Source organism: Neovison vison, chromosome 3 (genome assembly GCF_020171115.1).
Source record: "Neovison vison isolate M4711 chromosome 3, ASM_NN_V1, whole genome shotgun sequence".
NCBI classification, from domain to species: Eukaryota; Metazoa; Chordata; class Mammalia; order Carnivora; family Mustelidae; genus Neogale; species Neogale vison.
Window position 1 is genome coordinate 59255412 of NC_058093.1, and position 14376 is coordinate 59269787.

Sequence of the window (14376 nt, forward strand, 5' to 3'; positions counted from 1 at the left end):
AAATAAAGCTAGGACGGGGAAAAGGAGTGTCAGGTTCGGAGAGAGGGCTGTATTCAGTAATTTGGTGAGGGGAGGCCCTAAGCATAAGGTGGTATTTTAGCAGAGACCTGAATGAGATAAGGGGGTAAGCAACAGACAGTCCCAGGGAAGAGGGATCCTGGCAAAATATCTGTAGGTTTGGAACCTCAGAGGCAGGATGGGTGAACAATGATGAGGAAGGAGCAGGGGAGGAACTCAGAGGGGCAGCGAGGAGGGTCAGGTCACAGGGGCCTTTTAGGTCCTTGTGGGGATTATGGTTTTTGCTCTGAAAGATGGGGAGTCATCGAATGTTTCGGAGCAGAGAAGAATGTGATCGGACCTCTGTTTCAAAGTGGTCACTGTATCAGTTTTCTGTTGCTGCTTAACAAATGACACACACACAGTAGTTTAATACAACACCTCCTATTAGCTCAGGCTTCAGTGGGTGGGACTTGTAGCCTGGCATGGCTGGCTTCCCCGCCCAGGGTCTCCCAAGGCAGAAATCCAGGCTTTGGCCACACTGAGCCCTCACCCTCATTTAGAGGCTCCAGGTTTGGGGGTGGGGGTGGGAAGGCTATGGTGAGGGGGAAGCTGCTTCCCAGCTCATGCAGGTTGTTGGCAGAATTCAGTTTTGCACGGTTGTAGGAGCGATGTCACTGTTTCCTTGCTGGCTACCAGCCAAAGTCTGCTATCACTTCTGAGAGGCCTCTCACATCCCTTGTCACATGGGCCCCTCCAAATCAGCAATGGTGTGAAAAATCTTTTTTGTGCCTCAAAAATCTCTGACTACCCCTTCTGTGAGCAGCCAGAAAAACTCTACTTTTTTTTTTTTTTTTTTAAGGCTCATGTGATCAAGTCGGGCCCATCTAGGTAATCTCCCTTTCTTGAAGTGGACTGTGTAACAGAACACAACCTAATCATCAGAATTAAATCCATCATATCCATGATCTCAGAGGTTGTACATAGGGGAAAGGAGGAAATTTGGAGAGTCATTTTATTTTAAAGATTTTATTTGCTTATTTGAGAGAGAGAGAGAGAGCATGAGCATGCATGAGCAGGGGGAGGGGCAAGCAGACTCCTTGTGAAGCATGAAGTCCAGTGTGGGGGTATGATCCCAGGAACCTGAGATCATGACCTGAGCTGAAGTCAGACGCTTAACCACTTAATCAACTGAAGCATTCAGGCATCCCTGGGGAGTCATTTTAGAATTCTGGTCCCCTTGGTCACCTTCCTGTTGTGGTGAGAACACACTGTGGAAGCTTAAGGAAATTGGGAGGTTTTTTGCAAGAATTCAAGGAAAAGGTGATGGGCATCTGGGACTGGGGAGTAGCAATGGAGGTGGTGAGATATGGTCAAATTTTCAAAGAACATGCGAGCAGAAGTGATGGGATTTTGCTGACCAACTGGATATTGAGTATAAATGAGTCTGTGGAATTGAGAAAAGCTTCAAGGATCTTGGGCTCGGCAACTAGAGAAACGGCATTGCTATGTGCTGAGACAAGGTGCCATAAGGGAGGAATAGGTTTGACAGGACTTTGGGGAGATGTTGCTTTGAGATGCCAGTAACATCCAAATGGAAATGCCTGCTCAGATATACATGTAGAGTTTTGGAAAGAGGTCTGGTCTGATGATTGGGGCTTTGTCGGGTTATAGATAGTGTTTAAGGCCATGGGATTACCTGAGATCACCCAGTGGAAGAAAGGAAGAAGGAAGGAAGAAGTTCTAGAATGCAGCTCTGCTGGGTTCAAGGTTACAAGTCAGACATGAAGAGAAACTTCTAAGGAGAATGGGGGGGGGGCATGCAGTGAGGTAAAAGGAACACCAGGAGAAGAGTAGAAACCCAGAGGGAGGGGGAAAAGAAGGAAGACCAAGTGACAGGACAGTGAGTCACAGAGAACTGGCCTTTGAATTTAGCCACACACAGGTTAGGGACTTTGAGGAGAACTGAGCTGTTTCAGTGGCGGGGTGGGGGTAAGCCTCATTCTAGTGGGTTTAAGAGAGAATGGGAAGAGGAACTGTAGACAGAGATAAGACAAAGCTCTTTGAGGAGTTCTGTGGTAGAGAGAGCAGGGAGAAGGCCTGAGATGTTGGCAGGATGTGTGATTCTGAGAGGATTCTCCTTTCCTCCTTGCTCCCTCTTTTCCTTTCCTTTCGTGAGAGTTTATAGCGCAATTAGATGGAGAGGAGAAATTGATGATGCAGACAGCAGAAGAACTAGCCAAAGCCCTATTTCTATGCAAAGAAAAAGGGTAGAACCCGCGCTCAAAGGAGGATCTGGCCTCTAGCAGGTGCTGGAGAAGTTGCCTAATGCCCTAGGAGGGGCCAAGGCAGGGGAGGGCTCAGAGGGGCTGGTGGGAATGGAGGCTGGTCTCTCTTGGGAGGGCCTTTCTTTTCTCATTAAAATAGGAAGCCAGGTTGTCAGCTGAGGGGATGCTGGGGGCTTGGGGCAGGAAGACGGATGACAGAGCCCACCAGCAGCGTGAGTAAGGGAGCAGGTAGGGAGCCTGGGATTGCCAGGCCTCACGAGAAGCCACTGATACCGGGTTCTAGATTTTCTTTTCAGTACAGTCAAACCACTTTCATCTGCAAAAAATCATTACCATGTAGTAATGATGCCCCTGCCAAACCCGGAGATTTAACAATAAAGATTTGGGTCATCAAATCCAGACCCAGTGAATTTATTTTGCTTGCTTTTATTTACTGATTGTATTTTGTTTTTATGGCCATTAGTTATTTCAAATCCTACTTTCCCGGGTCAACTGTTGCAGGTCTAATGCTTACCAAGTATTTTAAAACAATCCTCTTTTTATTTTTTGTTGACTGTTTCTACTACCTTTTCGCATTTTTAATTGGATAAAAGATGACAATTTATATGGGCTTTTAATGAAAAAATTGAGAGTAACTCCCCTCAGATATTTCTGATCTGCTCTACTGTCTCAGACTTGTATCTTAAACATTTCAAATCAATTCCTCCCTGTTCTTAATCATGTTAGATGCCAAATTAGAACAGGTACTGGGCCCAAAATGCCTTTAGGATAGAAAACACAACATCGAAACAGTATGCTCTGCAATAAATTTAGGTGATTAGGAAAGCAAGTGGGAAAGAGGGGAAGGAAAGTTATATGATCAGATACTTCAGAGATCAGAGTGGACTTGGCATATATTTTCTTTTTTAGCTAATTAAATCTTTCAATCTAATGAAAAGAAAACAATGATAAAATATATGATATGCCTGCATACCCTCTGTCCCACCCATTTCTTTCTTTTGGAATTCCCAGCTCCTTGGGTAATTCTCCTTCCCCTTCCATGTGTTAAGGAAGAAGTTTCCTCCTCATCCCAGAAAGATGAGTCTCGATTAATCCAGTACACACACACACACATACACACACACACACAAATCCAGAGACCAACCTTCATTCCCCGTGCTGGTGACTAGATTAGAATGGATGAGTGACACAAAGCTGGCCAATGAGATGTGAGGGAATGTCTGCCTTAGGCCTAGGGACTTCTGGAAAGGCTATTTCTCCCTGATAGTACAGACTGTGAATGAGGAGGTATCATCTTCTGTCCTGGGAAATAGTTGTGTGAACAAATGATGCGCTTCTGTGACACCCATACTCGACCCTGAGAGGACAAGCTTGAGAAGATCAGCCAACAGTCTGAGGAGGGGTGCAGCTAAAAAGATAGAAAGATGCCAGGCCCTTGAGGACGTTGTTGGACCACTGTGTTAAACTCAAGAACTGCCCCACTTCTATGCATCCAGTTATGTTAGAGGCTAATAATAGGACAATAGTAACACTCTATAGTTAACAATTTTTTTTTTTAAGATTTTATTTGAGAGAGAGCCAGTATGCGTTGGTGGAGGGAAGCCCCAGGGGTAGACGGAAAGGGAGAAGTAGACTCCCCGCTGAGCAGGGAGCCAGCTGGAGGCAGGGCTCCATTCCAGGACCCTGAGATCATGACCTGAGCTGAAGGCAGATGCTTAACCCACTGAGCCACCCAGGCGCCCTGAAACACTTTATAGTTTAAACAAGTTTTGGGCAGGTACTCTATTACCTGCAGCCAGAAACACTCTGTTGGACACAGTCCTCCTACAGAATCAGGGGCCGTAATTGCTGAAGGGCAAAACACGGTGGTGAACTGTGTGCCTGGGACTTGGTCTGGTGGCTCCCGTATTGGAAAGAGTGTATTCGGGCCTATTAATTATTAAACGGTTATGCCTGGTTAGTTTTTGTACGGACTTCCCCGGACAACATTTATCACTGCCCTTTAGTGCTTCCCTAGTACTTTGATCATTTACTAGAAGGATACTGAGCCCTTTTTTACATAGTTAATGTTTATGCTTCCTTTAATATTGGGAATTGCTCGAGGATAAGGGCCGTACCTATCATTTTTATATCTCTTGTGGGTAACAAAGTGCCTGGCATGTAGAAGATGTTCCATAAATATTTGTTGAACTGGAGAATCACCATCTGTTGACAAGTATGTGCTTGGTGCACAGTGGAGAAGGCGTCCCTGAGCACTTCCTCCTGATCCCTGAAGCAAAGGCACCAGGACAAAGGAATTAGTTCAGAGGAACCACTGCAGATTAGCTCTTGTGGGAAAGACAGAGCTTTGAGAGCACAAGAAAGTTCTCCACTTGGACTACACAGACAACTATTCAAGAATCATCCTTATCTGTGCTCCTTCCTTCCCTCTTTGCTTTCCACCACACTCTACCTCCAAAGTCCATCCTGTTTTTTTTTTTTCTCTCTCTCTGTCTCTCTCTTTTTTTTAACCTCTCCAATACTACCCCCCTCTCCAGTCTGCTGTCATCTCACAAATGCTCCCCCCCAACCTGCTTATATTATGTATGAAGGAGTCAGAGACATGTTTTAAAAGTAGAATTGAGATCCTCCACATTCATGCATGGAATAAAAAGAAACTCCTTTCTGTGTCCCTCTGCCTTCTCTGTCACCCTTCGTTTTTGTCCTAGTACTATTCTTGTTTAAAGTCAGTCAGGTGCTTGCCTCCCCCCTGCTTCCCCACTGATGGTAATGGTCCATGGAAGCAGGCAGCTCCCTTCTACTGTTTAGGGCCAGCTCCCCAGACCCACGATAACCCCCAACATGCAGTAACTGTTCCAGACATGTTGGTGTGTTAACAAATCCTGAATCTGGCCACCACAGGACCACAGCTCTGAAGAGGTTTTAAGTCTTATAGTACAAGTTTTCTATCCAAAATAAAAGAAAAAAGGAAAATAACAGGGGAATAGAGCCATCCGTGAAATTCATGGACCTGAGCTTGAGTAGGTCAGGCTTTAAAAAAATTAAGGACGATAAGAAGAGGTAGTCTCAGCCCCACAGAGATGCTGTCAAGACCATTGGGGCCTCCCAACCAGTTTTGGAGAACCCAGTGTAAAGTCAGGGATGGGGTATGTGGGGGTTCCCACTTGATACCCCTCCTGCTCCCTCTTCCTTCCATAGTCCTCAGGGTGCAAGGAACAAGGTCGCAACAGGCTTTGGCTCTGCCTGGAATTACCGTGCTTCTCGGGACTTCAATGCTGAAATATGTGTCCCAAGCTCATGCGTCCACTTGCTTCCCCCGTGAACCAAATAATGAAGAAATGTGCACATGAATGTATACGGGTAACTAGAGCCAAGAGCTTATCATTACGTTTAAAAAACTTCGTAGGAAGTTAGAATTTTGAAGTAAAATATAAAGCTGAAAACGGTACTTGGCAAAAATAATACAGCTAACTCAGGAGTTCGATTTTGTTTTTTCAGTTTACTCTTAGATTGAGAGACACACCCTCCTTTGGAGGTCATAGTGGAGCTATGAAGACTAAAGGTAAAAATATTTACAAGATAATTGATTTATAACAATGATGGGTTAGCGTCAAACCATAAAGCTATGATTAATCATTCACTTACAAAAATTTCCACCAAAGCACTTCTTTAAAACAGCGATGGGTGGAAATTAGCAGACTCAGGAAAGGCTAAAAATCAAAAGGTTTGGATTTCCAAGTTGTAGGACTTACTCACAAAGCCCTAAACTTCTATGCCTCCATTTCTTCAATGTAACAAGTCAAGATATTAATACCTTAATGGGTTGTTCTGTGAAGATGAAATAAAATACTATAATATGCATTAGAAACAAAGTAGGTGTAACTGAGCTCAAGAAGCAAATCTGGACCTACTACCTATGAAAAATACGTAGTAAGACCCGTCCAAAGGATGGGATGTCAGCCCTGAGCAGGAAGTCACTCCCTGTCTACAGCTTTATACAGGAATGGAGTCAAAAGCAGCAGGAATTTTTCTTCAGGACAGTTGGCATCTTCAGGACATCTCGGCAGATACATGGGAAATTGTAACTTTATGCTAATATGGCCACATAAATTTATCCTTGATCAAAACCAGCAGAATGATTTGGAGTTTAAGAGCACCAGCTCTAGAGTCACATTGCCTGCATGTGAATCTCAACTCTGCGGAGCTTTGAGCAGGTTCCTTAACTTCTTGGGTAGCCAGCTCCTACGAGGATCCCGAGGGATCCCCAGGGATCTCAGCTACTAGCACTCCTGCCCTTGAGTCATGCCCTCTCGCATGGTGTCAGGGCTGGCTTGGGTGAGCCACAGAAGACAGCAGAAGTGATGGTGTATCGCTCCTGAAGCTGGGTCACAAAAGGCTCTGTGGCTTCCTACCTGGTCGCTCTCTTGGCTCCTTCTTTCCACCCCATGGAAAGGCCCACACAGCAGGGAACCGAGATGTCTAGCTAACAGCCCCAGGACGGAGCTTGGACTTGGATCCACCAGCCCCAGTCAAGCTTTCAGATGACATCTTGATTAAAACCTCATGAGAGGGGCGCCTGGGTGGCTCAGTGGATTAAGCCGCTGCCTTGGCTCAGGTCATGATCTCAGGGTCCTGGGATCGAGTCCCGCATCAGGCTCTCTGCTCAGCAGGGAGCCTGCTTCCCTCTCTCTCTCTCTGCCTGCCTCTCCATCTACTTGTGATTTCTCTCTGTCAAATAAATAAATAAAATCTTTAAAAAAAATAAAATAAAATAAAATAAAAATTAAAAAACCTCATGAGAAACCTAGAGCTAGAACCTCCCAGCTAAGCCACCGCCTAATTCCTGACTGGAAGAAAGTGTGAGATGACAAATGTCTGTCGTTTCAGGTGTTGGGGGAATTCATTATGCAGTAGTAAATCCCCAAAGCAGCCTCTCAAAGTAAAATTTACATTTCTGTACAAATGGAGATGATAATAGAACCTCTCTCAAAGGGTTGTCTTAGGGATCAAAGGAGAAATACATTGAAAGCCCTCAGCCCAGTACCTGGCACAGAGTGAACACATGTTAACTGGTATTACAGGTCCACATGCCTTGTTTTCCATAAGCAAGGGGGTCCTGCATGTGCTTACAGTCACTTTTCCCAAGGGCTTTTTCCCCCAGCACTTTGTTAAGTACACAGATCTGGCTCTAGTCAGTCATTTTACACTGTCTTTCTTTATCCATCAACCAGGCAAACAGTCTTCCCTTTTTCCTCTCTGATCCCTTTTGGGATGAGATGCGAGATGCTTACAAGAGAAATTTAAGGCACATACTGGGGCTAGGGAACCACAATCGCTGACCTGAAGAAGACCAACCCACTGACCTCATGAGCACTTGACAAAGGTAGACAATAGTCAGCTGAGCCAGCTGAAGTCAACTTGAGCTTTTACAGAGCCCACTGCTTAGAAACTGACCTCTGAAATACACAAAGCTTTCATTCAGCCTCACTTATGGGCTTTTAAACCTAGAATAGATCAGGCAAACTTCATAGATGCTATCTTTTCTTTCTCTGATTATTCCTGTCTCCTTCACATTTGGGTTTCCTTTTATTACTGCTGGATGGGTGAGCAGTCAAATTTCCTATGAACTGAAAAAATGATGTAGAGGAAATTTACTGCTAAAGTGGTGAAAAGAACAAAAGAACAAGAGATGTTTCTGTCCCATAATAAAACTCAATAATAAAACTATTTGACAAATAACAGCTCAATAATAAAACTATTTGATGAATGACAGCTCAATAATAAAATTATCTGACAAATATTTCAAAAGCATACACTGTAATATGAGATGAAAGGGGAAGTAAAGGGATCACAAATACTGAGTCAGAGGTTTTATTACCCGCAAACCATGAGGATTGCTATACTTTCATTAAGAGTAAAGTATATATATATCTATTTTACTGATGACTAGGGAATTGAATGTTTAAATTTAATATCCTTCTATAATAGGATATCTGAAGATTTCAAAACAAACATACAATCTTTTATTATACACACGGAAAGGGGTGAACTTTTAATTTTGCTGGACAAAATGCATAATTCTTGACCTCAGGGAGTTTTTATTCTAAAAAAAACCCAGTAGTATTGAGCTCATGCTTTTCTGCCTGTCTCTCTCCTCTCTTTCTCTTCTGGGTGTGTTTAGTTCTGCTTAAGACATTGTTTCATATGGAAACACTTAACCTTCTCTTAAACCAACCTCTCAGGGATATGAACTTGGGTTTGCTCATTTCTTCCTCCTTCCTTTTGGCTGTTTATTTCCTAGCTCTCTACAGGATCATGGACTTTGTTTTTCTATCAAAATCTTCTTCCCTCCCTCCCCTTCTTTTCTTCCTTCCTTTTCTTTCCATTCAACTTTCCTTTCTCCCACCTCCTATTCTCTTTTCCTTCGTGGTATTTTTTTTTTTTTTAACTTCAAACATAGATTGACAATATGGAGAACATTTCTTGGGTGGTGACTCTGGATTCTTTGTGAGAATGCTGTCCTTCGTTGTGACACAGCCCAGGAATGAGGTTGTTGATTTAGTGAAAATGCCACATTCCTAAGTTTTCATCTACAATAAAGCAACAGTTGAAACAAGATGATTTCTCTTTTCTCTTTTCTGCTAAAATATGCATATATATATATACATATATATATATACACATATATATATATACTAAGAAATATGAGAAAAGAAATAACTTGGGTGTTATTTCTTAAGCGTAAAGAAAGCACACAATGAAACCAAATATTCACCCAGTTGCCCAAGAAGCACCCTGAGCTGCCTTCCCATTCCTTTTATGTTTAATCAATTACTGAAGCCTAATTGTTCACATTTCTGAATGTGCACCATTCAGAAATTCTGCTCTGCACCATCAGTCTTCTGGGATACTTCCCTGTTTCCTCTCTAGCCTGCCCCCCCAAACCCACATTCCCAGCATCATGCCCAACAGTCCAGGCATATGCAAAATTCTGAGTAGTTCTCATTATCTGCAAGTTAAAATCAACTCTTTTAGCTGCTGCCCACCCCTCTTCTGCCAGGAGTCCTTTTATGATCCAATTAGAGGATAGATAACGATCTTGTGTCTCTTTGACTTATAAGGCATTTACATTTTCTGGAAAATCTTATCTCCAGACACTGACATTAACTATTTGAGCATCCCCACAGAAGAAACTTCTCCTGAGAAGACTTCCTTGACATTCCCAGAAGTAATCCTTCTAATCTACAGGTAAGTTTGCTCAAGTCTCTCTAAATTATTTTATTGAATCCTGATGCTTAGATGGAGACACATGAATCTCTGGAGAAATCCTCATCAAAAGAATGTTCTTGAAATATCTGTCCAAATTTCATTTAGGGAAGAGACTAGGTGTTTAAGGGAAATGGCAAGACAGCCCCTCCCCAGTCTGCATGCCCCACCTGGTAAAGCAAAATCCCCCCGGAGTCAACTTGACCAAACCCCCTAGAAGGCAGCTGCATGACTCAGGCCCCTAGAACATTTCACTGCCTATTTCAAGTGGCTTATCGAAGGTCAGTGTTCCTTCCAACTTTCCCTAAGGAACATGCTGATAATTACAGTTTTATACCCATCCTTCCTGTGACGCTGTGCTGCCTCAGTGATGTTCTGGAGACAAATGCACTATCCAGGTTACTTTGTTGTTTGTTTATTTGTTTGTTTGTTTGTTTTTGCATATTTGTCTCCCAGTAGATATAAACTTCTTGAGGTCAGAGATCTTTATAATCTTTATAAACTTTAATCTTTGTATTTGCAACAAGTAGCACAGTGCCTGGCACGTACTGTCAGTCCTGTGAATATTTGTTGATGGTATGGATGACCCCTTTTTAAAAAAGATTTTATTTCTTTATTTGAGAGACAGAGATCATGAGCAAGGGTGGGGTGTAGAGGGAGGAGACTCCCCACTAAGTAGGGAGTCTGACATGGGACTCAATCCCAGGACCCTGAGATCATGACCTGAGCCAAAGGCAGATGCTTAACCAACTGAGCCACCCAGGCGCCCTGAATGACTCATTCTTACAACTAAGCTTTGCGTATGTGGTTGTTTCAAAATACGAAGTATCACTTTATGAAAACAGTTACATTTTAACACAACAAAGTCAAATGTAAGGGAACTAATGTCTGCCATTGAATTGTCTTAAATGGTGGTAACCATTGCTTTCTTTAAGGATTTTTTTTTTTTTAATGTATTTGACAGAGAGAGAGACAGACAGACACAGAGAGAGTACGAGCAGGGGCAGCAGCAGGGAGAAAGGGAGAAGCAGGCTCTCTGCTAAGCAGGGAGCCTGATACAGGACTCGAGCCCAGAACCCTGGGATCATGCCCTGAGCTGAATGCAGATGCTAACCATTGCTTTCTTAACTAAAAGTCATTATCAGTAGGTCAGCACTCTCAGGTACTTAACCTTTGGCATCTTTGCCTGGCCCTGAAACTGCCAAGCAAACAGCTCTTGACAGCTTCACAAACTAATTCTGAACCGTCCCCTTGCAATTCACAGAAGACCCCTCAGTATGTGAGCACTGTCTGCACATTTCCTGGCTGACTAGACCATCCAGAGAGAATGCTTCAGTTGGCTGACTAGAATGTGTAATACTGAAACGAAAGTAAATATTTACTTAAAAGGAAAGTAAGGCCAGAAGAAACCCAAACTAGATGTTCTCAACTTGTTTGCATCCAATAATGTGTATCCCATTACATGAAGGTTTTATAGTAAGAGCTAGAGCTGAACTGCATCAGGCAAGCTAAAAAAAAAAAAAAAATGAAGGCAGCTTTAAATGAAAGAATCCACCAAATATCACTGATCCCACCCACCTCTGAATATTACTGTGTACACCGGCTTTATGATTTACTGTGACATATTCCTGTGAATGGTGAAGCAGTTATTTCTCTGCATCTTAACTCTCTGATTAACGGATTTTCATCATCCTGGAAGGAAAAGAAACTGGGTTCCCCACGAAGTCTCTTCTCAAAACTGTCTTTTGGGGCTTTTCCTTCTGTTATTTTTTCCCTCCTCTTATGATATCCTTACTACTGTTTGAAAACTTTAAACACCGTATCTTTTCCCTTGAAGATCACAACTGCAAAGGTTTGGGTTTTTTCTACTTTAAATCATATTAAGTTTAAAATTTAAACTTAAATTTAATAAAAAGAAATCTTAAGACTTCTCCTTGATTTCAGGAAGTATGTATTTATGATACAAAGCTGTCCCAGCCTGAACACCGAAGACCCCACCAAGGGCATCTAGCCACTCCATAGAAGCAGCCACACAAACAGGGAAGCCTCAGTTACAACTTGGTGCACTCGTCCAAGCCTCTAGCGAGATCCTTAGCTCTCCTCCGTGTGCTTAGTGTGGTAAGATAGAACCTATACTGGTCTCGACTCTCTTACCATTTGCAAATGTTTCAAACTTACTGCCTTTGTTCAGCAGAACCGCTGGCACGGTGATGACGGTGACAAGCGCAGCAAGCCCCAGCAGTCCCAGGAGCACCTTCCACGGCGTCTGCAAGCCGGTCAGATCATACCCAGTTAGAGCGAGCCCTCTGCCCCAGTCTGGTAGAGGTAGAGGCTCGGGGCCCGCGCTGCACCGTAGGCAGCGGGATTTGCCCATGGGCTAACATCGGAAGAGGGGCACAGTGGTTGAGAGGGTTTGGAGTGCGGAGGTTGCAAGAGTGGCTGCCCCTGAACTTGTGGCAGCTGAGCCCATTGGCGTTTGCTTCTCTACGGCCTCCTGCATGTCAGAAGCCAAGTGAGGGTGCGAGCGGGCGTTTTATGGGCGGCTCTCAGCGTCCTCCCAGGCTTGGCGCCTGGTTCTAGCAGAAACCCCGGGGGGCCGAGCGCCAGGCGGGGGCTCTGAGATGTCCCTTCACCTGACAGGGGGCGGCCCTGGAGCTTCCACCGACGAGGAGCTCCTGGTCGCGTTCCTCCAGCTTCGGGGTCCATTTGGGGGAGAATCTGGTGAGGAAGCACCTACAATTCAACCCTGGGGTTAGGAAAGGCGCTGCTCACTCACCTTCATCGTCGGCGTGTGCCCGGAACTGAGTGCCGGGAGCAGGAGCGCAGGCAGAAGTCAGGCGAACCACAGGGACGCGCGTCCAGCTCTGCCGCTCCGGGCCGCGGAGTCACTCGGCGCTCCCAAGTTTCTGCCCCGAGTTAAACATTAGTGAGCGTCCCGCCCGCTCGGTATAAAGGCCGCGCGCGGGCAGGCTGCGGGCGAAGGCGCGCCGGGCGCGGGGCACTAGCATCCCGGCCGGAGGGCGCCCGAGAGGCGCCTCCCCCGTGTGCCGGGCGCGGGGCGGCAGCCGGGGCGCGCAGGGTGCAGGGCCCCCGGGACGCGCGGGCGGGGCTGCGAGAGCGGGAGCCGGGGAGAGCCAGCGCCTGCAGCCGGCGCGCACACGGTGGTCCGCCGGAGCGGAAAGGGACCTTGGCGCTGCCCTCCCATAGGGTCTGCAAACTCAGAGCTCACTGCTGGTAGCCCAGCTAAAACCCAGGTCTCTGTCTTGTGCTAGTGAAAGTCTGTTGGGAGGTAGTGGGGGTGTTCCAACCTTCTGGAAGGCAAAGGGAGAGAAAAGGTGATTGTTCCCTTTGTGAATGGCGCTTAAAGGCTAAGTAGCTGAATTCGCCCTCCGTAGGGTATTTCCAGCTTGTCTTGCAGGCTTACCTTCTCATAAGATGCCAAAAATAACAATAACACTTATGTGGAACTTACTTTTCCTCCTGGGAGCTACTCTAAGGATTTACTGTGTTTATTTTACAGGGAGAAAGCCTAGGCACAGAAAGGTTAAGTCACTCTCGTCCGAGGCACTCAGCTAGGACTTCGTGGAGCCTAAATACAGAGTCCGGTGTTCTTAACCGTCACTTCACAAGGCTTCCCATCTTTCGGTCTTGCAAGGAGAGTTTAGGGAGAAGAAAGTGGTTGCACGTGGCTTCTCCCTTCCTCAGTTCCCACTGTGCCCTGTGGATTCCTCCCTCCCTCCCTTCCTTCCTTCCTCACTTCCTTCTTTCCTTCCTTTTTTCTTTCTTTCCTTCCTTCCTTCCCTCCTATCCTCTGTGGCATTTATTACCATTTATTCTGCCCACTCCCCCAAATACTGGAGCGGCTGCTGGGTGCCAGACCCTCTTCTAGTTGCTGGAGAGAGAAGTGGAACAAGATACACGAGGCCTGTGCATTTGGCACTTTCAGGATAAGATACTCTGGTAAACATTTGCCTTTAGGGTCTCGTGAGGCTTACTTCCTTTCTTGAGGATAAGTACTCCCACCCCTTTAAGGGCCTCTTCAGTTTGGGTTCACTGCACTGGAAAAGCAAAGCTTTTGTCCCCATAGAGGTAAAAGATTAAACATGCAAAGTCCTGTGGGACATTAACACAGGTTTATGAATACATTCAAGTTTTCATCCTTTATCTCAAGTGCTGACTTTGCTTTCCATCTCAGGGATCTTTTCCCATCTTGACCACTGGCTGCTCACCACAGATACCTAGGCTCACCCACACCCACCTCCAGAGGCTCAAACTGAACTCCTTTGTCAGTTTCTCCCGGCCCTCCTGGAGTCATCTGGGTCTTCATTAAAAGCATTCCTGTTCACCATTCACAAAAACCGAAAACTTCAGTCACCTCAGGTTTTCTTCTCTATTCTCCTACTACATTCACTCGGCCACCACTTCCTCTCAAATCTGCCTTTACAAGTGTGTCTCAGATCCATCCACTCTTCGCTTTCCTACCTGCTCAGAAGGTGAGTCACCACGGCTTCTGGAACCTGTGAGCTGGCGCTGTGAAAAGAGCCCTCCAGCAAGGACTGCCTTCGCCCTCAGTGGTGTTCTTTTCTTTCTCTCTCCTGTTCGTTATGCTAATTCTGAGGACCTTCGAAGGTAGAATATATTAAAAACTACAAAAATCATAAAAATCTGTATAAGCGTGTACCCTTAAGTTGATGGCCAAATGTTAAAATGTTATTTTTCATACCATTTATAATCTTGTCACAGTCCACTTAATGAAGTGTGGTTAGATTTCAGTGAACATTTTCCTACTGAGTAGTTTCTTTTCTCTTGGGATTGGGGGGGGGGG

At 45.1% G+C, this 14376-nt stretch overlaps 1 protein-coding gene across 2 annotated transcripts in view; it reads right to left on the reverse strand.

Annotated features, from left to right (window-relative positions):
- Positions 1-12459, reverse strand: part of DPP4 (dipeptidyl peptidase 4) — an 81487-nt gene extending 69028 nt beyond the window's left edge. Inside the window, exons 1-2 of one of the 2 annotated variants that reach the window (XM_044242208.1) lie at positions 12328-12459; positions 11730-11817 (exon numbers count right to left, since the gene is read on the reverse strand). In XM_044242208.1, the coding sequence (XP_044098143.1) occupies positions 11730-11817; positions 12328-12333 (94 nt within the window). In that variant the 5' untranslated portion in view covers positions 12334-12459. Of the gene's footprint in view, positions 1-11705; positions 11818-12327 lie in introns of both variants that reach the window. The other variant, XM_044242207.1, reaches the window with a different exon arrangement.
- Between the last annotated feature and the right edge of the window lie 1917 nt (positions 12460-14376).